Below are 27,501 nucleotides of genomic sequence, written 5' to 3' on the forward strand. Positions count from 1 at the left end.
TACTTATTTTTTGTTTTTTTGTTTTTGTTTTAAATTAATTAATTAATTATTTTTTTTTTATGGCTGTGTTGGGTCTTCGTTTCCGTGCGAGGGCTTTCTCTAGTTGCGGCAAGTGTGGGCCACTCTTCATCGCGGTGCGCGGGCCTCTCATTATCGCGGCCTCTCTTGTTGCGGAGCACAAGCTCCAGACATGCAGGCTCAGCAATTGTGGCTCACGGGCCCAGTTGCTCCGCGGCATGTGGGATCCTCCCAGACCAGGGCTCAAACCCGTGTCCCCTGCATCGGCAGGCAGATTCTCAACCACTGCACCACCAGGGGAGCCCTGTACTTATTTTTTTATTGACATATACTCTTAAGTATGTCAATGAAACACTATACTTATGTGTCAATGAAAGAATATTTTTTAGAGTATATGTCAATGAAAGAACTCAGGAAGATACAATTACCTTAACAAAGCCTTGCAAGATGCACTGATGTGAAAGAACCTACCAATTCAACTGAAAAGTCTCCATGCCTAATTCCCTATCCTCACTCACCCACTCCCCTGCAAAAAACCCCAAGTTTTTCTATTCAATATGGAAGTATCATCAACAGTCAGGTACTACATAGCAATGACCAGATAAAATTGTCCTCAATAAACCCTAAATTTCAGCTTAGTTGTTATCTAGCCCAAACCGTGTCTGTGAATGTAAACCATGTAACCACAACTTTGAGGGGAATCCACAGCAAGATATTCTATCATACAAATCATGAACTCCCATATCTGATACTGAAATACATGATCTGCTTAATATTTCTCATTTCGAATGTTTGTCTTGATTGTAAACTCCCTGAATGCACAGATTGTATCATATCCCTTCTTGTGACCTACATAACATCTAATTTAGTCCTTTGCACACAGTATATACAGACTGAGTTGGCTAGCCTTAGTTTACACTTGATCCTGTAACTCAAAAAGTCACTGAAGGTTTTTTAGTGGAAGGGTAAGGTATGGGAGCTTATTCAGATAAATCTGGCTAGATTATCCCAAGCCAAAGATGGTAAAATCTAACTTGAAGAGAGAAGTTCCTGATACTTGGATACTGCTTCACAGCTTTAAAAAGGTATTTTATACAACTTCTCTCATACTATTCTGAGGAAAAAAAACCCTTATAAGCATTAAATATTTCCGCTTATATCTTATCAACAGAAAACTAATCCAGAGAAGTGAAATAACTTGTCCAATTTATTTAATAAAGGGCTCTATTCAATATTTTTTGAGCATTAGGAAAATGAAAAACTAGTAATGGTGGCAAAGAGGCATAAACAAGTACAGATATTATAATCACCAAGATTTGTAACTGAAAACTAGAAAAAAAATTAAGAGAAGTAAATAAAGAGAAAGACATTCCCTAATCTATTCCTTAATAGATTAGAAGACTTCACATTAAGATGGCAGTGCTCCCAAAATTTAATGTAATCCGATCAAAATTCCAGCTGCATTTTTTTTAAGATAATGACAAGGTGACCATAAAATTCATATAGAAATGCAAGGGACTCAAATGAGCCAAAATAATCTTACTAAAGAAGAAAAAAGTTGGAGGACTCACACTTCCAGATTTCATATTGTACTACAGAGCTAAAGTAATCAAGTCAGTGTGGTGGTGGCACAGACACATACATAGATCAATGGAATTAAACTGAGAGTCCAGAAATGCCTACATTTATTTGATAAAGAGTGCCAAGACAATTCAACAGGAAAAGAATAATGCTGCCAACAAATGGAGCCCGGACAACTGGATATCCACCTGCAAAGAAGAATTATAAAACTCTTAAAAGAAATCAAAAGAGTAAATCTTTGTGACCTTGGGTTAGGCAAAGATTCTTAGATATAACACCAGAGCGCGCGTGCGCGCGCGCACACACACACACACACACACACACACACACACACACACACACAAAGAAAGAAAAAAACAGATAAATTGGGTTTCATCAAAATGAAAAACACGTGTACTTCAAAGGAAACTATCAAGAAAGTGGAAAGACAACCTACAGACTGGAAAAAACATTTGTAAATTATATATCTGGTAAGGGGTTGGTATCCAGAATTAAAAACTCTATTCAAGAATAAAGAGATTTTTTTTTAAACATCTTTATTGGAGTATAATTGCTTTAAAATCTATTTTTAAATGAGCAAGGAAGGACTTCTGGTCTCCAGTCTGGCATAGGAGCTTGGAAGTCATCCCTCCCATCTTCACAAGAAAAGAGCTGAATAAACTGAAAACCAACCCTCTTCTTAAGTCCATCAGAGAACTGAGGTCACAGGGCAAGCTGCTGCCCTAAAAACTGCAGACAAACAGGCAGACACACAGAATCACAGCTTACTGGAGGAGAAGCCCAGGAGCAGAAATTGCCTGTAGAACCAGTACCAGTACAGGAAAACTTAAACTGTAACTGACGGAGGTGCAAGTGTGGACAAATCTCAGAGTTAAAGACTCCAGAGGATGGACCATACTTTTCTCAGTTTGACCTCCAGGAACCTTACCAGGTTCTCACAGTGAAGATCTAAGAAAAATCTGCTGGAAGCAGGAAGAAGAAAAAAGTAGCCATTTAAAAATGGGCCTAGGCCTTCCCTGGTGGCGCAGTGGTTACGAATCCGCCTGCCAACGCAGGGGACACGGGTTCGAGCCCTGGTCCAGGAAGATCCCACATGCCGCGGAGCAACTAAGCCCGTGAGCCACAACTACTGAGCCTGCGCTCTAGAGTCCGCGAGCCACAACTACTGAGCCCGCGTGCCACAACTACTGAAGCCCGCGCACCCTAGAGCCCATGCTCCACAATAAGAGAAGCCACCGCAATGAGAAGCCTGCGCACCGCAACAAAGAGTAGCCCCCGCTCACCACAACTAGAGAAAGCCCGCGTGCAGCAATGAAGACCCAACACAGCCAAAAATAAAATAAAATAAAAATAAATAAAAATAATAAAAATGGGCCTAGAGCATTCTCTTCTTCTTAAGACTTCCCATAAGAAAAACTATTCCCTAAGAAAAACTATTCTATCAGACCTAACTAAACTGGGGGAAAGGAAATGCCCAACTCTAGCCTTGTGTAGACTTCCAAGTGGGGGAAGTGAAATAACCAATTCTAACCTCATCTAGCCTTCCATGTGAAGGAAGGGAAATATAAAACTCCAGCCCTCTCTAGCCTTCTTGTCTCACCTACTGGGGGTAGGAAGAACAAAACGTTGAGAAATATATAAAGGTCAAGCCCAGAACACAGGCTCATTAAGACACTGAGACAATTTTAGGAATATAGAACACTTTCCCTCCCTCCACACCTTACCACCACTTATATAGGGCTCCCCTATAATAGCAGAGAAATATAATGGAAAGAACTGCATGTCTCAGACTTTATTTAAGAAGAGTTTTCTCAGGAAACCCAAAGATAAGAGGAGAGACAAAATAAAAGGCCACCAGGGGAAATTTTAACTTCTGGCACCTACAGCTACAGTAAACAGTAAACACAGTCTAATTCCTGCCAGATAAACATAAAACCTCACACTAAAGGCCTATATATTTTCTTAAGTGACTTTTACTCAGTATATCATGTCCAGTTTTCATCATAACATCACAAGGAATACTAAAAGACAAAAATCAGAGTGTGAATACACAGAGAGCAGGCATCAGAACTGAACATAGCAGAGATGTTAGAATTATCAGAGTAGGAATTTAAAACAACTATGATTATTATGCTAAAGACTCTAATCAAAAAAGTAGGTTAACACACAAGAAAAGATGGGTAATGTATACAGAGAGAGATGGAAACTCTAAGAAAGATTCAAAAATAAAAAACACTGTAACAGAAATTAACAATGCCTTTGATGCGTTCATCAATACACTGGACATGGCCAAGGAAGGAATCAATGAGCTTGAAGAAATGTCCATAGAAACTTCCAAAACTGAAATGCAAAGAGAAAAAAGAATGAAAGAGACAAAACACAATATCCAAGAACAACGTGGGACAATTACAAAAGGTGTAACACATGCATAATGGGAATAACACAAGGAGAAAAGAAGAAGAAAAAAAAAACCAGAAAAAGCATTTGAAGCAATAATTGAGAATTTCTCAAAATTAGTATCATAGACTAAACCACAGGTACAGGAAGAGGACAAATACCAAAAAATCTACACCTAAGTATATCACATTTAAAATGCAAAAGATCAAAGACAAAGAGGAAATCTTGAAAGAAGCCAGAAGAGGGGAGAATAAAAACTCACTTATTGACAAGCGAAGATAAAAAATTACTCGGACTTCTCCTCAAAAGTCATGCAAGCAAGGGAAGAGTAAAGTAAAATATTTAAAGTGTTGAAAGGAAAAAACCCCAACAATCTAGAATTCTGTATCCAGCAAAATTATTCTTCAAATGTAAAGGAGAAATAAAGATTTTCCTCAGAAAAATAAAAATTGACAGAATTTGTCAACAGTAGACCTGCTATCCAAGAAATGTTAAAATATAAAATTCATCAGAAAGAAGAAAAATGACACAGGTAAGATCAGGTCTGCATAAAGAAAGAGCATTAGAAAAAGAATAATAAAAGTAAAATATATTTTATTTTTCTTAATTGATCTAACATATAACCATTTGTTCAAAATAATAACAGCAACAATACCTTCAGTGATGATATCTTACAGATTAGTGATATTAATGACAGCAATGTCATATGGAATGGAAAGGAGGAACTGGGAATACTCTGCCCTGAGGTACTTTCACTATCAGTGAAGTAGTATAGTGTTAATTGAAAATGGACTTCAAAAAGTAGTAAAATGTACACTGTAGACTCAAGTACAACAACTAAAAAAAGTTAAAAAGAAAAGTATAATAGATATGCTAAGAGAGGAGAAAAAACAGAATCCTATAAAATGCTCAGTCAAAAACAGAGACAGCAGAAAAACAGCAAGACAAAAGAATAAACACAGAACAAGTTCAATGAATAGAAACAGTAACAAATATGGTAAAAATATGATTCAACTATATCTCATCTCTTTAAACATCGAAGGCCTAAATATACCACACGAAAGACAGAGACTATCAGTGGATTAAAAAAAAACAAAAACGAAAAAACATTAAAGTTGCACAATGTTATAAATCAATTATATCACAATTTAAAAACATAAAAATAATTTTAAAAATAAGTTTTAAAAAGACCCAACTCTATATAATCTAAAAGAAATCCATTTAAAATTCAAAGACACAGATACATTAAAAGTAGGGATGGAAACACCAGGAAAACTACAGACCAATATTCCTGATAGATACTGATGCAAAAACCCTCAACAAAATACTAGCAAACCAAACTCAAAAGCTCATTGAAAGGATTATATACCTTATAAACATTACCAAGTGTTTTTTTTTAACTTTTTATTTTATATTGAACTATAGTTGATTAACAATGTTGTGATAGTTTTAGGTGTACAGCAAAGTGATTCAATTATACATATACATGTATCTATTCTTTTCCCATTTAGGTTGTTACATAATATTGAGCAGAGTTCCCTGTGCTATACAGTGGGTCCTCGTTGGTTAACCATTTTATTTATTTTTAAATTGGAGTATAATTGCTTTACAATGTTGTTAGTTTCTGTTGTACAATGAAGTGAATCAGCTATATGTATATATATATATCCCTTCCCTCTTGGACCTTCCTCCCAGGACCCCCCATCTCACCCATCTAAGTCATCACAGAGCAACAAGCTGAGCTCCCTGTGCTATACCACAGCTTCCCACTAGCTATTTTACACATGGTAGTGTATTTATGTCAAACCCAATCTCCCAATTCATCCCACCCTCCCCTTCTCCTGCTGTGTCCACACGTCCGTTCTCTATGTCTGTGTCTCTATTCCTGCCCTGCAAATAGGTTCATCTGTACAATTTTTCTAGATTCTACATATATGCGTTAATATACGATATTTGTTTTTCTCATTCTGACTTACTTCACTCTGTACGACAGACTCTAAGTCCATCTGCATCTCTACAAATGACCCAATTTCGTTCCTTTTTATGGCTGAGTAATATTCCGTTGTATATATGTACCACATCTTCTTTATCCATCATCTGTCGATGGACATTTAGGTTGCTTCCATATCCTGGCTATTGTAAATAGTGCTGCAATGAACAATGGGGTACATGTGTCTTTCTGAATTATGGTTTTCTCAGGGTATATGCCCAGTAGTGGGATTACTGGGTCATGTGGTAGCTCTATTTTTAGTTTTTTAAGGAACCGCCATACTGTTCTCCATAGTGGCTCTATCAATTTACATTCCCACCAACAGCACAAGAGGGTTCCCCTTTCTCCACACCCTCTCCATTTTAAATATAGCAGTGTGTACATGTCAATCCCAAACTGCTTAATTATCCCTACCCCTCACCCTTCCCCCTAGTAACTGTAAATTCGCTCTAAGTCTGTGAGTCTGTTTCTGTTTTGCAGATAAGTTCATTTGTATCATTTCTTTTTAGATTCCACATATAAGCGATATCATACAACGTATCTCTTTCTCTGTCTGACTTAACTTCACTCAGTATGACAATCTCTAGGTCCACCCATGTTGCTGCAAATGGCATTATTTCATCCTTTTTAATGGCTTAGTAATATTCTGCTGTATATATGCACCACATCTTCTTTATCCATTTTCCTCTGTTGATGGACACTTAGGTTGCTTCCATGTCTTGGCTATTGTAAACAGTGCTGCAATGAACACTGGGGTGCATGTATCCTTTTGGACCACGTTTTTCTGCAGATATATGCCCAGGAGTGTAATGTAAATTGGTACAGCCACTATGGAGAACAGTATGGAGGTTCCTTAAAAAACTAAAAATAGACCTACCATATGATCCTGTAATCCTACTCCTGGGTATATCTCTGGAGAAATACCATTACCAAGTTTTATACCTGGAATGCAAAGGTGGTTCTACATATGGAAATCAATCAATGTAATACATCACATTAGCAACATGAAGGACAAAAATCAAATGATCATCTCAACTGATACAGAAAAAGCATTTAACAAAATTCAACATTCTTTCATGATAAGAATGCTCAACAAACTAGAAATAGAAGAAAACTGCCTCAACATAATAAGTTGTATGTGAAAAGCCTACAGTTAACATCATACTCAATGGCAAAAAACTTAGATTCCCCTCTGAAATCAGGAACAAGGAAAGGATGCCCTCTCTTGCCACTACTATTAACACAGTATTTGAAACCCTAGCCAGAACAATTACAAAAGAAAAATAATAAAAGACATCCAAATTGGAAAAAAAAGTAAAATTATTTCTGTTTACAGATGAGATTATCTTACATGTAGAAAACCCTGAAGAATTAAAAACAAAAAAAACCCACAAAGCCCTGTTAGAAATAAGAAACGATTTCAGCAAAGTTTTAGGATACTAAAACAAAATGAATACAAAAATTGATTGTATTTCTATAAACTAACAATGACCAATCAAAAAAGAAAGCAATCTTATTTACTATATATAGCACCAAAAAGGACAAAATACTTAGGAAAAAACCTAACCAAGGAGGTAAAAGACTTGTACACTGAGAACTATGAAACACTGCCAAAAGAAATCAAAGATAGAAATAAGTGGAAAGACCTCACGCTCATGGACTGGAAGACTTAATAACATTAAAATGTCTGTACCACCCAAAAGTCATCTACAGATTCAATCCAATCCCTATCAAAATCCCAATGGCATCTTTTGCAATAATAGAAAAACAAAATCCTAAGATCCTATACAGACTCTCAAATACCCCAAAGAGCCAAAACAATCTTGAAAAAAGGAGGACAAAGTTGGAGGTTTCACACTTCCTGATTTGAAAACAAGCTACAAAGCAACAGGAATCAAGACAGTATGGAACTAGCATAAACACAGATATATAGACTAATGGAACAGAACAGAGAACCTAGAAATAAACCCTTATGTGTATTTTCAACAAGGGTGCCAAGACTACACAATCGGGAAAGGATAATCTCTTAAGCAAATGGTGCTGGGAAAACAGGATATTCACAGGCAAAAGAAAAAGAAGAAGAGGGACCCTTACCTTACACCATACACAAAAATTAACTCAAAATGGATCAAAGTCCTAAACAGAAGACCTAAAACCACAAAAATCCTAGAAGAAAATATAGGGGAAACACTTCAGGACGTGAGCATTGGCAACATATTTGACCTTTGGTGACTAGTTTATTTCGCTTAGCATAATGTTTTTGAGGTTCATCTATGTGTGACAAGTGATAGAATTTCTTTCTTTTGATGACATCAAAAAGCTCAAGTGACTACAGCAAAAAGAGACAAATGGGACTACATCAAACTTTAAAACTTCTGAGTGTTAAAGGAAATTAAAGCATAAGCTAACTTGTATGTGAAATCCTTTTTTTAAAAAAAAAAAAAAGGTCAAACTCAGAAAAATAGAGTAGAATTATGGTTACAATGGGTTGGGGGTGTGGGTGAAATAGAAAGATGCTGGTTAAAGGGTACATGCCTTCAGTCATGAGATGACATAGTTCTGGGGATCTAATGTACAACATGGTACCTATAGTTAACAGTACTGTACTGTATACTTGAAATTTGCTAAGAGAGTAGATCTCAAGTGTTCTCACCATGCACATACAAAAAAGGTAATTATGTGAGGTGATGAATATGTTAATTACTTCTTAGGGCAATCATTTCACAATTTATACATATAACAGATTATCACATTGAACACTTTAAATATATGCAATTTTGTCAATTATACTTAACAAAACTGGGGGGAAAAGAGTTCAGCAAAAAAAAAACCCCAAAACAGAAAAAATAGCTAAGTAAATCAGTTTAATGTTACATATTTTTTATAAAATAAAGAAAAGTAAAGGAATGGAGAACAATATACCCTACAAAGACTGATCAAAAGAAAGCTGAAGTAGTTACATTAATTTCAGACAAAGAGGACTACACAGCAAGAATAATTATCAGGGATAAAAAGGGACACTACAGACATTACATAATGAAAAAGGGATCAATTCTCCAAAGAGACATTAATTCTTAAGGTGTATGCACCTAACAACAGAGTCAAAATATTTGAGGCAAAAACTAATGGAATCACAAGGAGGAACAGACAAATCCACTATTATATTTAGAGATTTCAACAACTTTTCATCAGTTATCAGTTATTGATAGATCCAGCAAGCAGAAAATCAATGAAGGACATAGTTGAACTGAACGACACTATTAATCAACTGGATCTAATTAACATATTTACAGAAAATTTTATCCAACAGTTGAATACGTATTCTTCTCAAGCTCATATAGAACATTAGTCAAGATAGACCTAATTCTGGGCCATAAAACATACCTTAGCAAATTAAAAAGAAGTGACATCGTAAAAGGTATGCTCTCAGACCACAGTGAAATTAAACTAGAAATCAGTAACAGAAAAACAGTCAGAAAAAAAAAAACTTGGAGCATAAACAACATACTTCTAAGTACCATATGGGTCAAAGAAGTCTCAAGAGAAAATAGAAAATATTTTGAGCTAAATCAAAATTTGTGGATGCAATGAAGGCAGTGCTTACAGGGAAATTTATAGCAATGATCGCATATATTAAATAAGAAGAAAATCCAAAATCAATATCTAAGCTTGCAACTTAGAAAAGTAGAAAAAGAACAAATTAAATCCAAAGTAAGCAGAAGGAAAGAAATATAAAGATGAAACTGAAAACAGGAAATCAACAGAGAAAGATCAGCAAAATCAAAAGATAGTTCTTTGAAAAGATCAATAAAACTGATAAAATCTAGCCAGGTTAGCTAAGAAGAGAGAAGACATATATTACTAACATCAAAAGCAAAAAGATGTCATCATCACAGATCTCATGGACATTAACAGATTAAAGGAATATCACGACAAACTCTGTACTCACAAATTTGATAACTGCGATAAAATGGGCCAATTTCTTGAAAAACACAATCTACCAGAACACACACAAGGACAACTAGATAATCTGAAAAGGTCTGTATCTATTAAACAATCTGACATACAATTAATCACCTTCCAAAATAGAAAGCACCACACCCAGAGGAGTTCACTGGTGAATTCCACCAATCGCTTAAGGAAGAAATTATATCAATTCTCTACAGTCTCTTCCAGAAGACAAAAGCAAAGGGAATATATCCCAACTCATTGAGACCAGTATTATTACCCTAATACCAAAAACAGAAGATATTACAAGAAACAAAAACTACAGACCAATATCTCACAGGAACATAAATGCAAAAATCATCAACAAAATATTAGCAAACTGATTCCAACAATGTATAAAAAGAAGTATACACCAAGACCAAGTGGGATTTAGTCCAGGTATGACAAGCTGGTTCAACATTTAAAATTAATTAATATAATCCAGTCCATCAACTGGCTAAAGAATTATCTGATCATATGTATAGATGTAGAAAATGTATTTGACAAAATTCAACATCCGTTCATGATTAACAAAAAAAGAAAAAAACAACTCTTAGCAAACTAGGAATAGAGGGGAACATCTTCAACTTGATGAAGAACATCTACAGGGACTTCCTTGGTAGTGCAGTGGTTAAGACTCCGTGCTCCCAATGCAGGGGGCCTGGGTTCGATCCCTGGTCAGGGAACTAGATCCCACATGCATGCCACAACTAAGGAGCCTGCCTGCCGCGACTAAGACCCGGTGCAACCAAATTAATTAATTAATTAAAAAAAAAAAAAAAGAACATCTACAAAAAATTCTACAGCTTACTTTATACTTAATGCGGAGACACTATGTTTTCCTGCTAAGATCAGGAACAAGCCAAGAAAAACTTGAGACTCTCACCACTCCTATTCAACACTGCATATGCAATAAGACACCCACCCCCCAAGAAAATAAAGGGTATACAGACTGGGAAACAGGTAAAACTATCTTTGTTCACAGATGACATGACTGTCCATGTAAAAAATCCCAAGGCATCAAAAACGAAAAACACCCTGGAATTAATAAGGGACTATATAGCAAGATTGCTGGATACAAGATTAAGGTACAAAAGTCAAGCACTTTTTTATATACCAGCAATGAACAATTTACATTTGAAATTAAAAAACACAATACAATTTACATTAGTACACAAAAAAAGAAAAAAAAGGAATACTTAGGTACAAAGCAAACAAACTAGATAAAAGATTTATATGAGGAAAACTATAAAGCTCTGAGGAAAGAAATCAAAGATCTAAATAAATGGAAACATATTTCATGTACATGGAGAGGAGGACTGAATAGTCAAGATGTCAGTTCTTCCTAACATGATCTATAGATTTAATGCAATCCCAATCAAAATCCCAGCAAATTATTTTGTGGATATGGAACAGTCAACACAATACTGAAGAAGAGTCAAAAGACTGACACTAACTGACTTCAAGACTTATTATAAAGCTAGAGTAAAAATGGATATGATATTAGAGAAAGAACAAACAAATAGACCACTGGAACAGAACAGAGTGTGCAGAAATAGCCACAGATATAATTAACTGAACTTTGACAAAGGAACAAAGGCATTTCAAAGGAGAAAGGATAGTCTTTTCAACAAACAGTGCTGTAACAACTGAACAGCAAAGAAATGAATCTCGACACCGATCTTACATCTTTCACAAAAATTAACTCAAAATGGATCACATACCTAAATGTAAAAGGCAAAACTATAAAACACTACAAGATAATATGGGAGACAATTTAGGTGTCCTTGTGTTTGGCAGTGACTTTTTAGATGCAACTCCAAAAGCACAATCCATGAAAGAAAAAAGTTGTAAATTGGACTTTTCACTAAAATTAAAAATTTCTGGTCTAAGACACTAATGAAAAGACAAGTCACAGACTGGGAGAAAAGCACTGTAAAACACTTATCTGATAAAGAATTGTTAACTAAAATACACAAAGAATCCTTAAAACTCAATAGAAGAAAACACTCAACCATTAGTAACGGGCAAAAGACTTGAAAAGACACCTCACCAAAGAAGATATACGGATGGCATATAGGCATATGAAAAGATGTTCAACATCGTATTTCATCGGGAACTGAAAATTTAAACAACAGTGAGATACTACTGCACTCCTATTAGAATGGCTAAAACCCAAAACACTGATAACACCAAAGGCTGGTAAGGATGCAGAGCAACAGGAACTCTCATCAATGCTGGTGGGAATACAAAATTATTCTGCGCAGTCACTTTGGAAGATAATTGGGCAGTTTCTTGAAAAACTGAACCATACTCTTACCGTACAATCTAGCAACTGTGCTACTTGGTATTTACCCAAATGACCTGAAAACTTTTATCTATACAAAAACCTGCACGTGAATGTTTAGAGCAACTTTATTCATAATTGCCAAAACCTGGAAGCAACCAAGATGTCCTTCAATAAGCAAATAAAAAAACCAAAATGTAGTATATGCATATAAGTGTATTTTTTCAGAGAGAAAAAGAAATGAGCTATCATGCCAAGAAAAGCTATTGCAGGCACATTAAATGCATACTGCTAAGTGAAAAAAGTCAATCTGAAAAGGCTATGTATGTACTGTTTGATTCCAAGTATATGACATTCTAGAAGAGGCAAAACTACAGAAACAGTTTTTTAAAAAATCAATGGTTGTCAGGGTTGAGGTGAGGAAGGGAGGGATGAATAGGTGGAGCTCAGGGAATTTTTAGGGCAGTGAAACTATTCTGCATGACACTGTAATGATGGAAACATGTCATTATACATTTGCCAAAGTCCACAGACTATACAACACAAATACTGAACCATAATGCAAACTATGGACTTTAATTACTACTAATACATCAATATTGCTACAATTGTAACAAATCTACATTAATGCTAAAGGTTGAAAACGGGGGAACTGAGTGTATACAGGAACACTGTACTTCCCATTCATTTTTCTGTAAAACTAAAACTGCTCAAAAAATAGTTATCTGTTAAAAAGAGAAAATTTCAAATTAAAAAAAAATTCTAATGGGTAAAGAAATTCAACAGACAGGGACTTCCCTGGTGTCACAGTGATTAAGAATCTGCCTGCCAATGCAGGGGACACAGGTTCGAGCCCTGGTCCGGGAAGATCCCACATGCCAGGAAGCAACTAAGCCCGTGCACCACAACTACTGAGCCTGCTCTCTAGAGCCCAAGAGCCACAACCACTGAAGCCCGTGCACCTAGAGCCCGTGCTCTGTAACAAGAGAAGCCACCGCAATGAGAAGCCCGCGCACCGCAATGAAGAGTAGCCTCCGATCGCCGCAACTAGAGAAAGCCCACACGCAGCAACAAAGACCCAACGCAGCCGAAAATAATAATTAATTAGTTAATTAATTTAAAAAAAAGAAATTCAACAGACATTTCTCCAAAGAACACATACTAATGGCCAATAAAAGAAAAGATGAAGAGATACCCAACCTCATTAGCCACCAGGAAATTCAAAACAAGACAAGATGTATCAGTTTACTCTAAGACAGATATCTCAAAAACCAGGTAATAATAAGTATTGGCAATGATGTGGAGAAACTGCAATGTTTATCCAGTGCTTGTGGATTGTAGAATGGTACAGTGGCTTTGGAAAACAAGTTCGCACTTCCTCATAATGTTAAGCACAGAGTCACCATATGACCCACCATACTTCCAAGTATATACCCAAGAGAACTGTTAAAAAAAAAAAAGTCCCCACAAAAACTTGTATGCAAATGTTCAGAGGAGCATCATTCATTATAGCCAAAAACTGAAGACAACTCAGATGTTCATCAACTGATGAATGGATAAACAAAATGCAGCATATCCATAAAATGGAATATTATTCATCCACAAAAAGTACTTTAAGTACTGAGACAGTACAATGTGGATGAACCTTGAATACATTATTCCAAGTGAAAGAAGACAGAAACAAAAAGGTCATATGTTATGATTCCATTTATATGAAATGTCCAGAATGGGCAAATCCATAGAGATAGAAAGTAGATTAGTGATTGCCAGGGCCTAGGGGAAGAGGAGGATGGGGAGGGACTATTAATAAGAATTGAATAGGGAATTATTAAAAGAGTTCCTTTTTGAGGTGATGAAAATATTCTAGAATTAGTAGTGACAGTTGCACAACTCTGTGACTATATTGAAACCAATGTATATACTTTAAAAGGGTGAAAGAGTGTTTACTTTAAAAGGGTGAAATTTATGGTATAGGAATTATATCTCAATAAAACTGTTAATAAAAAAAGAATCAAGCAGCTGACCATCCACAAAAATTGCAAAGCCTTTAATGAAACTAGTCAAAAGAGCAGATCTAACTCCGGATGCTAAACACTTCTTTGGAACTTACCACAGACATATAGGAATTTGAAAAGGCATAAACACTAAAGAATAATAAAATTAAAAGAAAAAAAGTGAGAAAACTCAGAAGTGTACTATGCCTCATATTAAAGTTTTTTTTTCTTTTTTCTTTTTACCTTTTGACCTCCTTCACCTATTTCTCCCACCTCCTGCCTCTGGCAACCACCAATCTGTTCTCTATATCTACAAGCTTGTTTTTTGTTATTGCTGCTGTTCATTTTTTAAGATTTCATACATAAGAGAGAGCATATGGCATTTGTGTTTTTCTGTCTGACTTATTTCACTTAGCATAATGCCCTCAAGGTCTATCCATGTTGTCACAATGTCAGGATTTCCTTCTCTTTATGGCTGAATAATGTTCCATCATACACACACCACACAACACACACACACACACACACACACACACACACACACACACCACAATTTCTTTATCCATTCATCCACTGATGGACACTTAGGTTGTTTCCATATCCTGACTATTGTAAATAATGCTGCAATGAACATGGGGTACATATATCTTTTCAAGTTAGTATTTTCATTTTCTTCAGATAAATATCCAAAAGTAGAATTGCTGGATCCTATGGTAGTTCTATTTTTAATATTTTGAGGAACCTCCATACTGTTTTCCATAGTGCCTGTACCAATCCACATTCCCACAAACAGCACACAAACGTTCCCTTTCCCCGCATCCTTGCCAACACTTGTTATTTCTTGTCTTTTTCATAATAGCCATTCTAACAGGTGTGAGGTGATATCTCATTGTGGTTTTGATTTGCCTTTCCCTGATGATTAGTGACGTTGAGCATCTTTTCATGTACTTGTCGGTCATCAGTATGTCTTCTTCAGAAAAATGTCTATTCAGGTCCTGTGCCCATTTTTAAATTGGATTGTTGGGTTTTTTTTTTTTTACACTAGCCTGTTATCAGACATATGATTTGAGAATATTTTATCCCATTCAGTGGGCTGCCTTTTCATTTTGTTGATGGTTTCCTTTGCTGTGCAGACGCTTTTTAGTTTGATGTAGTCCCACTTGTTTATTTTTGCTTTTGTTGCCTCTGGTTTTGGTGTCAGATTCAAAAAATCATCACCAAGACCTACATCAAGGAGTTTACCATTTATGTTTTCTTCTAGGAGTTTTACGGTTTCAGGTCTTACATTCAGGTCTTTAATCCATTTTGAGTTAATTTTTGTGTATGGTATAAGACAGTTGTCAAGTTTCATTCTTTTGCATGTGGCTCTTCAGTTTTCCCAACACCATTTATTGAAAAGGCTGTCCTTTCCCTGCTGTATATTCTTGTCTCCTTCACTGTAAATTAATTGACCATGTGTGGGTTTATTCCTGGATTCTCTATTTTGTCCCACTGATCTATGTGTCTGTTTTTATGCTAATACCATATTGCTTTAATTGCTGTAGCTGTGTAATATAGTTTGAAATCATGAAGCATTATATCTCCAGCTTTGTTCTTCTTTCTCAAGAATGCTTTGACTATTTGAGGTTTTTGTGGTTCTATACAAATTTTAGGATTATTTGTTCTATTTCTTTGAAAAATGACATTGGAATTTTGATAGGGATTGCAGTGAATCCGTAGATTGTTTTGGGTAGTACGGACATTTTAACAATATTGATTCAATCCATGAGCACATAGTATCTTTCCATTTATTTGTGTCTTCAACAATTTCTTTCATTAATGTCTTAGAGTTTTCAATATACAGGTCTTTCATTTCCTTGGTCAAATATATTCCTAGGTATTTTATTCTTTTCAGTGCAACTGTTAATGAGATTGTTTTCTTTATTTCTCTTTCTGATAGCTTGTTATTAGTATACAGAAATGCAAGAGATTTGTGTGCACTGATCTGTATCCTGCAACTTTACTGAATTGGTTTATTCTAACAGTTTTTTTTTTTTAATGGAGTCTTTAGGATTTTCCATACATAATATTATGTCATCTGCAAACAGTGACAGTTTTATTTCTTCCTTTCCAATTTGGATGCCTTTTAACTTCTTTTTCTTGCCTAATTGCTCTGGCCGCCTTCTATTAAGTTTTATTTCTCTTTCTCTCAAGCCATTCAAGCCACGAAAGGCAGAAAGAAGACATTCAGGACCACAATATCATGCCTCCATTTTTTTCTCTCTGGAATAATGGAGGCAATAAAACTATATATAATTTTAAAGCAAAATCAATACAATCCTTACCAATAAACCTTTGTACAGTCTCTGAAAATTCAATTCAATTTGAAAAAACATTTTACCAGTCATCCTACATAGGCACTTGGGAAAGTAGCATAATATAGTCTATATCCTTAGGAAGTTTGGTATGTCAACTATGAAAATGTGCCTCTCAGATATCCCACTGCAGGAAACATTATTGACCAATGGTCCCAGCTGCTGAGCTCTCAAAGCTATTCTCTTGTTTGGGGCCAAGCCAAGCTTCTCATGAGCTGTTCCCTGCCAATGACTCAGCATTTAATGAAACTCTTTTCCCAGGAGACACTGGACTCCTCTGATGGTTCAACCTTGCACTGAAAAAAATCCAAAGTAAATAGCAGTTTGTAGTAATTCAGAAGCCTAAAATTAAAACCAATAGAACTTAATTATAAGGAGTTTTAAAATTTAGTAAATGTTCTCATAATACATTGTTTCATTTGATTCACGCAACGTTGGAGTAAAAAGGGAGCACAATACTTATTGAGTTCTTTTATGCACCAAACACTGGACTGGGGCATTGCTGTAGTAACAGCATTCCCATTGTACACATGATGAAATTGAAGCTCATAAAGTTAATGGATATGCTTAAACTTACAAAACTAATAGTGGACCAAGGGCTTATTTCTCCTTTGTTGTCTCCAGAAAATACTACAGAAAATACAGAAAATAATCATATCCCTAAGGACTCAGCCCAGACATTCTCTCTCCTCACTCTCCAAAATGGTATATATTAAAAGTAGGGCTCAAACTCTCTATTCACAACAGAACAACAGTGACACTTCACTTCACCCCCACATCCTAACTACAGAACAAATGAAACTAAGCAGGACACCTGAAACCTATGACTTAGTTCAAAGGAGAACTGAAATTAATAGTTAATGAAGCTAAGATTACTAATTAATTAAAATGTAGCTTACTGATTTTCAAATTGGAAAAGCCAGCCTCAACAACCATCTGTAGCCTTTGGGATTGATTAATCTTCTCCCTGCTCTAATATCAAAGGTCTCCTACATTAGGTACCTAGCTGGACTCTACCCCTAACACCACAATAGCATTTTCTATCACAAGCACTTTCAAAATGGCCAATTGAAGTAGCTTAATTTTAGTTATTTGCCACAGTATGATGGGTCCAGAAGGAAAAAAGTATTCAAATTGTAAGTAAAACAGTACTGAAATGAAACTTGTTACACCAGAAATTCTTTAAAAAAAAAAAAGGTTCAGTATCTTAGATATAGTTTTCATGACTACAGTGCAGGGATAATTACTCTTGTTTTCTTTCTATCTCTGACCATTCTTTCTCTTCTTGTTTTTCCACCACAACAAACTGCCTCTCACTGACACCAGCAGGTTAAGCATGTTGGTTTATGTAATTGTGCAAGAAGATCCTATTCCACCTTTTCCTGAAAATATGTAATTATTTAATGCAAAATACATGATTATTTAATCCTAGGTAGCAGCTACGTAAAAATTACAAATGTGAAACTACAGAATTTTAAGTTATCAGAAAAATGCCTATTTTATGATAATCAAGAGAAATGAATTGGTCAATACACCAAATTTTATACTTTTGGAAACAGTTAACATTTATTAGCAAGGCGAACAAAGAATACTTAAGTTTCACAAAGAAAAGGTGATACACTGGAAAGAACTGAGGCTGGTGTCACACAGCCTGCCACGTTATAGCACTTAGCAGAAAAAAATAAAAAGAAAAACAAAATTATATAATAGCAACAAAAGCAATAAAATACTTAGGAATAAGCTTAATAAGAAATGTCAAAGCCTATATAAGTAAAACTCCTAAAAGATACAAAAGTAAACTTGAACAAATGGAAAGGCATCTCTTATTCCTGGATAAGGTAATTCCGCATCATGGACAGGTGATTTAACTCCCTACGTTAGTTTATAAAGTTGATGAAATTCCAATTAAAAATATCAACGAGCTTTTTCATGGAGTTAGTCAAACTGTTACCAAAGTTCATCGGGAAAAATAAACATCCAAAAATGCTAGAAAACATGAAAAAGAAAAGCTACATGGGCAGATTAGCCCTACCAGACATTGAAATATACTATAGAGGTCTATAATTAAAACAATGTGGTACTGACTTAGGTATATGCAAATGACCTAGTAGAACAGAAGGGAAAGTCCAGAAATAGACCAAATTACGCATGGAAATTCAGCATATAATAACAATAGCATCTCAAATCACTGAAACAAACATAGACTTTTTAATAAATGAGACAAATGATTAATGATTTAGAAAGGATAAAATTAAATCAATAACTCATACCATACATAGGAATAAACTCCACACACAGGAACAAACTTCAAATGGATCAGGGATCTAACTGTAAAAAGTGAAAACTGGGCTTCCCTGGTGGCGCAGTGGTTGAGAATCTGCCTGCCAATGCAGGGGACACGGGTTCGAGCCCTGGTCTGGGAAGATCCCACATGCCGCGGAGCAACAAGGCCCGTGAGCCACAACTACTGAGCCTGCGCGTCTGGAGCCTGTGCTCCGCAACTAGAGAGGCCGCGAAAGTGAGAGGCCCACGCACCGCGATGAAGAGTGGCCCCTGCTCGCCGCAACTGGAGAAAGCCCTCGCACAGAAACGAAGACCCAACACAGCCAAAAATAAATAAAATAAAATAAATTAATTAAAAAAAAAATACCTAGCTCCATCATTAAAAAAAAAAAAAAAAGTGAAAACTTACAACTGCTAGAAAATATGGATGAATTTCTCTTTAACCTGAGGAAAAGGCTTTCTGTAAGACTTTATAAGGAAGAGGCTTTCTAATCACAACTAAAATTCAGATATGATAAAAGTGGACATTAAACACATGGAAAGATGTTAAACTACATTCATAAGACTGTAAATTAAAACTACAATGAGATACCATTTCTCACCTATCAGACTGGCAAAAACTGAAAAAGTAAATCAATGCATGTTGTCAAAGCTTGTGGGTAAATAGGCATTCATATATTACTAGAGAGAATGCAAATCTGTACAAGCTCTTATGCAGGAGAATTTAGCAATATCATACAAAACTACATATATGTTTATGTTTTCATTTAGCAGCCCTAGTTCTCTTAATTTATTGTGAAGATACACATCTAATAAAAAATACCTATGCACAAAGTTTTTCATAACAGCCCCCTTGGAGATTACAAAATATTGAAAAGTAATTCAATATCCATACATAGAAGAATGGTTGGAATCAACTCTGCAATACTATGAAGCTCTAAAAAGGATGAGAAAAATCTCTGAACTGATAAGCAATGACTTTCAGGAACTATAGTTAACAGAAAAGGAAAGTACAAAAGAGTATCTCTAATACTACACTTTGTGTAAGAAAGAAACCAAGAGAACTACAGTCACCCTCTGCATTCATGGATTCCACAACTAGGAATTCAGCCAAGCTGGGATCAAAAATATTCAGAGGGGAAAAGCTCTGGAAAGTTCCAAAAATCAAAACTTCAATTTGCCACATCAGCTACTATTTACATAGTATTTAAATTGTATTTACAACTATTCACATAGCATCAACAAGGTATTATAAGTAATCTAGAGATGATTTAAAGTATATGGGAGGATGAGCTTAGGTTATATGGAAATACCACACCATTTTATATACGGGACTAGAGCATCTGCAGATTTTGGTATTCACTGGGGGCCCTGGAACCAGTCCACTGTGGATACCAAGGGATGATTGTACACTTACAGCTCATTTGTGCAAAAGAAACCCCAAAAAATAAATCAGAACATAATGAGATTGGCTATCTAGAGGGAGTGAGTGGAAACAAGACAGAGGGAATGACATTTGTGTATCTCTGACTTTTAGAACCACATTAGTGTTTCACAGACTGAAAATATAAATTTTTTTTTAAAAGTCAAAAAGAATGGGGATAAAGTTCTACAAAGGGATACATACAAAAACAGATGAACCAAACTGTATTTCAGTTGAATAACTTAACTATGATAAAGGGAAAAATTTAAATTGTTTTTAAAAGCAAGAAAAAGAAGAACTAACCGAAGTATCTTCTGAACAGAATATACTGGTTTGATACAGTAATGATAAAATGTAATAAAGCACTCTGGAGTCAGACTGCTTGGATTCAAATACCTGCCCATCTATCCACTTGCTAACTGTATGACCCTGGAGAAGTTAATTTATAATCTCTTTGTGTGTAGTTTTCCTTATCTGAATAATAACAGTACCAATACCACAGTACTAACGGTAAAGCTCCTATAAAGCTACTCATGTAAAAGCCTTAGATCACCTGGCATATTTTAAGGATTTGATAAGTATTTGCTATCAGCAACTATTAATTCAAAAACACATTAAGTGCGTGGATATCCTGGAGGCACACATAATAAAAATGGAGTCCTTGTCATGAAAAAATTTGGAATATCCTAGTTTATGAACAATAAGTGTTCAAGGAATCTAGACTAGCAAGATCCATAGGGCTGGCTGGAATCATCTGGGAAATTTCATAAGGGAAGAATCTGACATGGATCTTTATATATGCACAGGGTTTAGACAGCAGGAGAATGCGAGTGACAGAAAGGAAACTGATAAAAGCAGAGAGGACATAAAAACCAATATATCTCAAAGATAGTGATACATAAGGTTTGTAAAAGCTGAATATCTGGAGATAAGGCAAGACTATGGAAGCTCCCAAATGTACAATTAAAACTGGGCAGTCTTTATTTTCTAGGCTATGAGGAACCCAAAGAAGATTTGTGTGTAGGAGAAACAACATGACCAAACTGAACTGTGGGATTATTCTAATGTTGGTATGCAGAAGGACTGGAAGTGAGAAGATCAGAGGCAAGAGTCTTACTAGTGGTTAAGCCAAATAATGACAAAGGTCTGGCTAGAATAGCAGTGATGAGAAAAGGAAAGAAGGTATAGCTCAACAAGGCAGTGAGGGGAAAAAAAAAAAAAAAAAAAAAAAAATCAACCAAATTTGGTAATCACTGGATATGAGATATGAGAGAATAAAAGAGCCTGAATGACAGGTAAATGAGAAAACCATTAGAAGGAAAGAGCCACAACGAATGGGAACCAATAGAAAGTATTTCCTTTAAGATTGAAAGTTTAAGTCAGAGTCAGATAAGAAACCTTGCCAATTTGAAATAACGGTACCTTCAGATATCAAGATCCAGTGGGCACTGGGCAACATGGGACTAGTGCTTGGGAGAGAGAGAACTGAAGACAAAAACTTTAGAATTTTTTTTAAAAAATCTCTTTAGAAAGTTCAAGACATTCTGGAGCATACAGACACTAGGCTGTGTGCTATTTCAGAGCAGTGATCACCTCTTTTTTTTTTTTTTAATCCCTTAATGTTTAGCACAGTTCCTAGTACACAGGAGACTCTCAGTAAAATGTTGCAGAGGTGGGAAGAGTAGGGAAGGGAACAGAGTTGCATGGCTTGTTAATGGCAGAGCCTTGATTAGAGCACAGGTCTCACTTGTTCTCCACTATACCATAACGTACAGATGACTCTGACCATCTATGTACAGGACACCCTAAAGAGACGGTGTAAGAAATAAAAATAAACTGAACTGTGGGGAGTACTGCTTTCTAGGGGCAGATGAAAGGGAGACATAAGAAGATAGCAAAGAAAGGTCAGTTATGGGGGAAAAAAATGATAGTGTTGTGTCACAGACTCAAAGGAAATTTTTCAAGAGAGGAAGCATAGTCAACTGTATCAAATGATCATATGCTACAGGTAATGTTTCTCTGGTCTCCTACACCAGTGACAACCAAGGCAGAGAAAGGTCACATTTTAAAATAGAAATTAAGAAATTTTAATCTACATTTCACAGCATTTTAAATACATATATCACTCACAGCAGTTCAAAAAAAATATTGCAATCTTCAGTAAATTTTATCTCTACATAATACACAATGTGAAATAAAGTCACTACAGTAGTTGAGCTGAAAAAAAATTTGTTCAATAAATGAAATTTAAAGCAAAGAGAAACAATTGAAAAAATATTTACATGCACTGACAGCAACAAAATACATGAAATACTGAAGGTCTTACCTTAAATCTCTTGTCCTGCAATACTTTCTTGATGGCAACCAGTTCTCCTGAATCACAAAGTTTGGCTTGATATACCACACCAAATGACCCATTCCCAATCACTTTAGTGTCTGTATAGCTGACTTCTTGTGGCCTGTCTGGACCCTGTCCAGGAGTTGCCACCACTGTGGTCACCTTGCTGCCATCCTTGTCTCCTAAAAGAAATAAGGGATAGAAAAATGAGAACTGTAAAGAATTCAACAGAGAAAATTGCCAAAGTATACCAAGTAAACTATATTCTTTACTACAAATTATTTTTAAATGCTCATCTTAGTTTATCACATAGTATTACTTCAACTATTTGTTTCAATTATAAGTAATTATTTTAACCACCATTTATTCAGTCATTCCATAGACCAGACACCATGCTTAGTTTATATATATGACTTCATTTAATGAAAACAACCCCATGAAGTAGACAAAACTGTTTCTATATTAAACATAATGAGAAGAATGTTACATTTGTCCAGTCAAAAGGCGAATGATGGACCCACCAAAGAATCCTTATCTGTCCAACTCTAAAGGCCCTAATTCTTTCCTCAGGGCTTTCTTATTTTACTTGAAAATAAGATAAGTGCAATTGAAAAAGTCTAAATATGCTAACTCTATTCAGACCACTCTCCCTTTAGGAAGGTAAGGCTTTGAGTTTTTGCTTCTCTGTGTCTTATTTCTTCTTAAGAAAATAATGATGCCTTTCCAAGAAAGGTCTGATGGGTAAAAGACATAGGGGAATGTTAAATTTGGGGGTAAGAGATGCAAAACTTAAAAGAAAAATCAAACCCATTCTGAACTGAGCCTCATTCATAACTAGCTCTCCAGCTCTGGGGTCTCTGCCCACTCATGACCGTCTCCTTACCTCTTCTGCCTTCCCTCCCCGCCAGTAACAATCCAAAGACTCTTCAATTCAAGCTCAAGAGCCACCTCCTTCTTGACTAAGCACAGTTCATATCTCGGAATTCTTAAACTATTCTAAACCATTCTATACTACCTAGCACTTAATTTTAAGAAGCTTTAAATTGTTCTTTTAGTGATTTCAGAATACACAAAGATTCTAGGGACTACAATCGTTGTGAAGTAGCAATTATGACGTTGTGCTTCTTCTCTCTTTCCTAACAAATCTAAAACCAATTCTCAGTACAATGTAAGTCCTTAGGCTCACTGACTAAACTTCACTTCTTTTTCTTCTCTCTCTGACTCTTCCATTATAGCAATTTTATTTTTAAGATGCTCACTGAATTCATACTAACCTCACAGAAGAAAAATAATGTAATATTTAACCCTAGATACCAAACCAAACAACAACAATAAAAACTCCTGCTATCTCAGTAAAAATTAAAAGGTTTACTCTGTTCTCTTTCGAGCAGTTAGAGAAACTGCTGAGAACTCTTACAGACTATACTCTCCCACTAGTAGGAAATCCTGGGTATACAAGGAACAATGGCTCTTTCTGCCTAAGCATCTTGGAATTTTTATTCAGAAATCACCAAGCTCTTCAGACTGCTCCATCAGAGATCTGAAATAGCAGAGCTGTAAAGAATGGCAAGGTAACACCGGGGGTGACTTGGTATGAGCATTAGTAATGCATGGGACAGTCAGCAGCTAGTGTGCCAAGGAAAAGCATGTCACCATTTGGCACTGCAATTTGCTGACTCAGCAATAAAATAACAGCTGTATAAAATTTCACTGTACAAAAGAACTTTCCGATTGTTTCATCTACTCTAACACTTAAATGGAGGGCCATGTTTACTATGCAAATAAGGAAAGTAAGAGAGATTAACTTGTCCAATATCATAAAGCTTTAAGTAACAGAACTCTTTGCTCACATCAGGCTGCCTCTGCCATATTTTACAACCTTCCTACTACAGCTGAAAGACCAACTTCATATACCATTACCCACACCCCCCCCACCAAGAAGCAGATGTTTCTGAAAATATAATGTAAAAAAGGTCAGCTCCAGAATAACAGTAAGAGAACACATGAATAATCTTTTGCAGTTTTCAGTCCTCAATTATTCATTTATTAATAGCTAAAGAGCTTTTTCCAAAGATACTTTGGCAACATTAGAGTTTGAAAGTTATCCCAAAGCAAAAGCATATGGAAAACAAAAATGGGAAACAATTGATTCTGTGATGTTCAAACAATTTAACTTTTGCTACTAGAAACTGCGTAACTTTGGATCTTAACAACAAAGCAGCATTTTAAACACTGCTACCAAGAAACCAAAATCCTCATGAAATGCTAGAATTCATAACAGACATGCCTCATTAAAAATAAAAAAGTCACCACTTTGCCCAATACTGAATTTCCCAGAATGCATGGTATCATGAGTTTCACACCAACTACAGTAAAATTGGTCCCTAAAAAATGCCACTGTCTCTCAGGAGCAACAACAGCAAAGCAGTGGGAACAGCTCAGTTTCAGGCACTCTCTTCTGGCCAGAGAACTCCTGGGATCCGCTATTACAATTAAAATTCACTCAGGTGGTATGAATTTCCTATTCTGATTAGAACATAGAATTAAATCCCCTATTCTTTAGCACAGTGGATAAATCTTAAATATATAAACCACAAAAGCCTCCTCATAAAGCAATGGAAAGGTGGTATGCAACAGAACAACCACTTTCAATTGAAGGCTGTTAAATATAGAATACAATTTTACAAAAGCCCCTTAGATGTATCCCAAAATGATACGTGCAGCCTTGTTCTCAGTCTCTCATACACAGCAACACCTTGTGGTTACATTTTTTTGTCTTCTGAAGTCACTCCTCACAACAATCGATCCATCCAAAACCCAAAAGGCCACTTCGGGCATATGTAAATATTTAGGAGGTATCTGACACTGACATTCTAATTTTAGTATTTCTTAATGATTCAGAGCTGATAAAAAGCAACTGTGACCCTTTTTAACTAGGAGGTTTTTAGAGATGTTAATAAGTCATACTACTAAATAAACTGAACAAAGTCAGCAACGACTATCTATATTAAATCTTCCTTTACCTCCAGAAGAATGTCTCCCGCGTAGAAATAACAGAAAATTAAAAGTCTACAAAGCCCAGAGAAACCAGCACACGCGGTATGATACAAGGAAGATACAAGGTATTTTTATGAAGCTTTTTAACCTAACAATAGGATTAGTAAGGAAACTAGCTCTGACTACTGTTTCTCATGAAGAGATATAACAGATACCTATTTCTATGGATGTTCAACAACAATATAACAAAGTCTACTGAAAAATATTATTATATAAATTACTTAAAAGAACCAAAAAACCTTATTTTCAGGCATGATTAAGATAGTCTGAAGGGGAAACACTGACCACTGTCAAATTTTCTGGTTTTTAAATTAAAGTTCAAACAACTCTTTATCCTAAGTATATGGCTAAGGAACTTCTATTAAAGCAAGATGTCCTCCCCCAAATAAACACAACAGCTTAGAAACATGAAAACAACATAAAAATTAATAAGCAAAAGAAATAAGAAACAAGGAACTGAGGTCCACAGAAAATCAGAGTTAGACAAATTCTAAAATAAACTTATTATTGTCAAGAAACAGGGCCTCTACTCTATGATGTGGAAGCTCTAGCGAGAGTGCAACTGCTCTCATACCTTGGAGCAAAACTATGAAGAAAGAAAGGGAATGCAAACTAAGCAGCTGAATCAGTCAAATCAACCCTAATGTCAACAGCACGATAAAAAATTTTAGGACAATTTCTATGTAAACTTGTGATAAATATCTTTCTAGCGGGGCCTTTCCCCTTAGACATGATTCATCTCCACATGATTCTATCTAAAGAACTGGAAACAAAAAACAAAAAATTACTAAATTTCCTTTGGGGATAGGAAGAGTAAACAAAGAGAGGCAGGGAAAACAAAATGGACAGATGTTATACATGAGCTGGCTTTTGGAGATGTTTTCCTGTATATCGCTTCTAGAAATGAAAGGAAAACATAGGGTGATAGAGGATAAAGATGAGCCAGAAAAGACCCCCAAGTCCTTGATAGTGCAATAATACCACATTTTCAATCACAGGCAGATACCATGCCAATGGGATTAACAAGCATCAATTCTGAAGAACCATAAAATTAATCTTAAGAAAAAAAAAATCAGTCAAGTTTTTGTCCTTAGAGAGAGGCATAATGGTGTTAATATGGGCTCTGAAGTCAGACCAAGGTTTGAATCACATATTCTACCACTTAGTATCTATAAAATGTAAATAGCTGCCACTTCATAGGGTTGTTGTAATGAATAAATAACACAGGTTAAGCAGTTTTGTTTTGTTTTGTTTTTTAAGTACATGCCATATAGTGAGTGCTCAATAAATTATAGTTTCTCTGAAGAATTATTGGTAGTGGGAATTGGAAAAAAAAATTCTTCTGCTATGCTATTTTACCACCAGGTACATGCCCTACTACAGTGCTCATCACAATGTTCTATAATTATTAAGAGTCCGAGCCCCCCACTTGACTATGAGCTCTTAGGAAAGCCAGACATGACCTAAATCATTTAGATTTATTTCCCTAGTACTTATTAGCAGAGGGTTCAGCACAATGCAGGTGGCTCAGCAAATGTCTGCTCTTGAATTTATATAAAAATCACTCAAGCAGAATTATTAGGATTTGGGAACTGACTACTTCCTGCTAAATAGCAGTGTTTTTACTTCTTACACTTGCCATTGATCAGATACAAATCCCTAGGGATAAGGTATATAGAAGCCTTACAAATAGCAAAACAGAATGGGGGGTTTACTGAAAACATGGCAACAACAAGAGCAGCCAAAACAAATAACACAATTTGCCACATGTGTATCATTTTACAGGTAGAAT

General features: G+C 35.6%; 1 protein-coding gene across 6 annotated transcripts in view; it reads right to left on the reverse strand.

Moving 5' to 3' along the window:
• GSK3B (glycogen synthase kinase 3 beta) overlaps positions 1-27,501 on the reverse strand; it is a 201,724-nt gene that overhangs the window by 113,915 nt on the left and 60,308 nt on the right. For all 6 annotated transcript variants that reach the window (XM_082394945.1, XM_082394944.1, XM_082394941.1 and 3 more), the window contains one exon: positions 22,641-22,834. In XM_082394945.1, the coding sequence (XP_082251071.1) occupies positions 22,641-22,834 (194 nt within the window). The remainder of the gene's footprint in view (positions 1-22,640; positions 22,835-27,501) is intronic.

The sequence above is a fragment of the Balaenoptera borealis genome (genome assembly GCF_965194805.1).
Source record: "Balaenoptera borealis genome assembly, chromosome: 5".
NCBI lineage: Eukaryota > Metazoa > Chordata > Mammalia > Artiodactyla > Balaenopteridae > Balaenoptera > Balaenoptera borealis.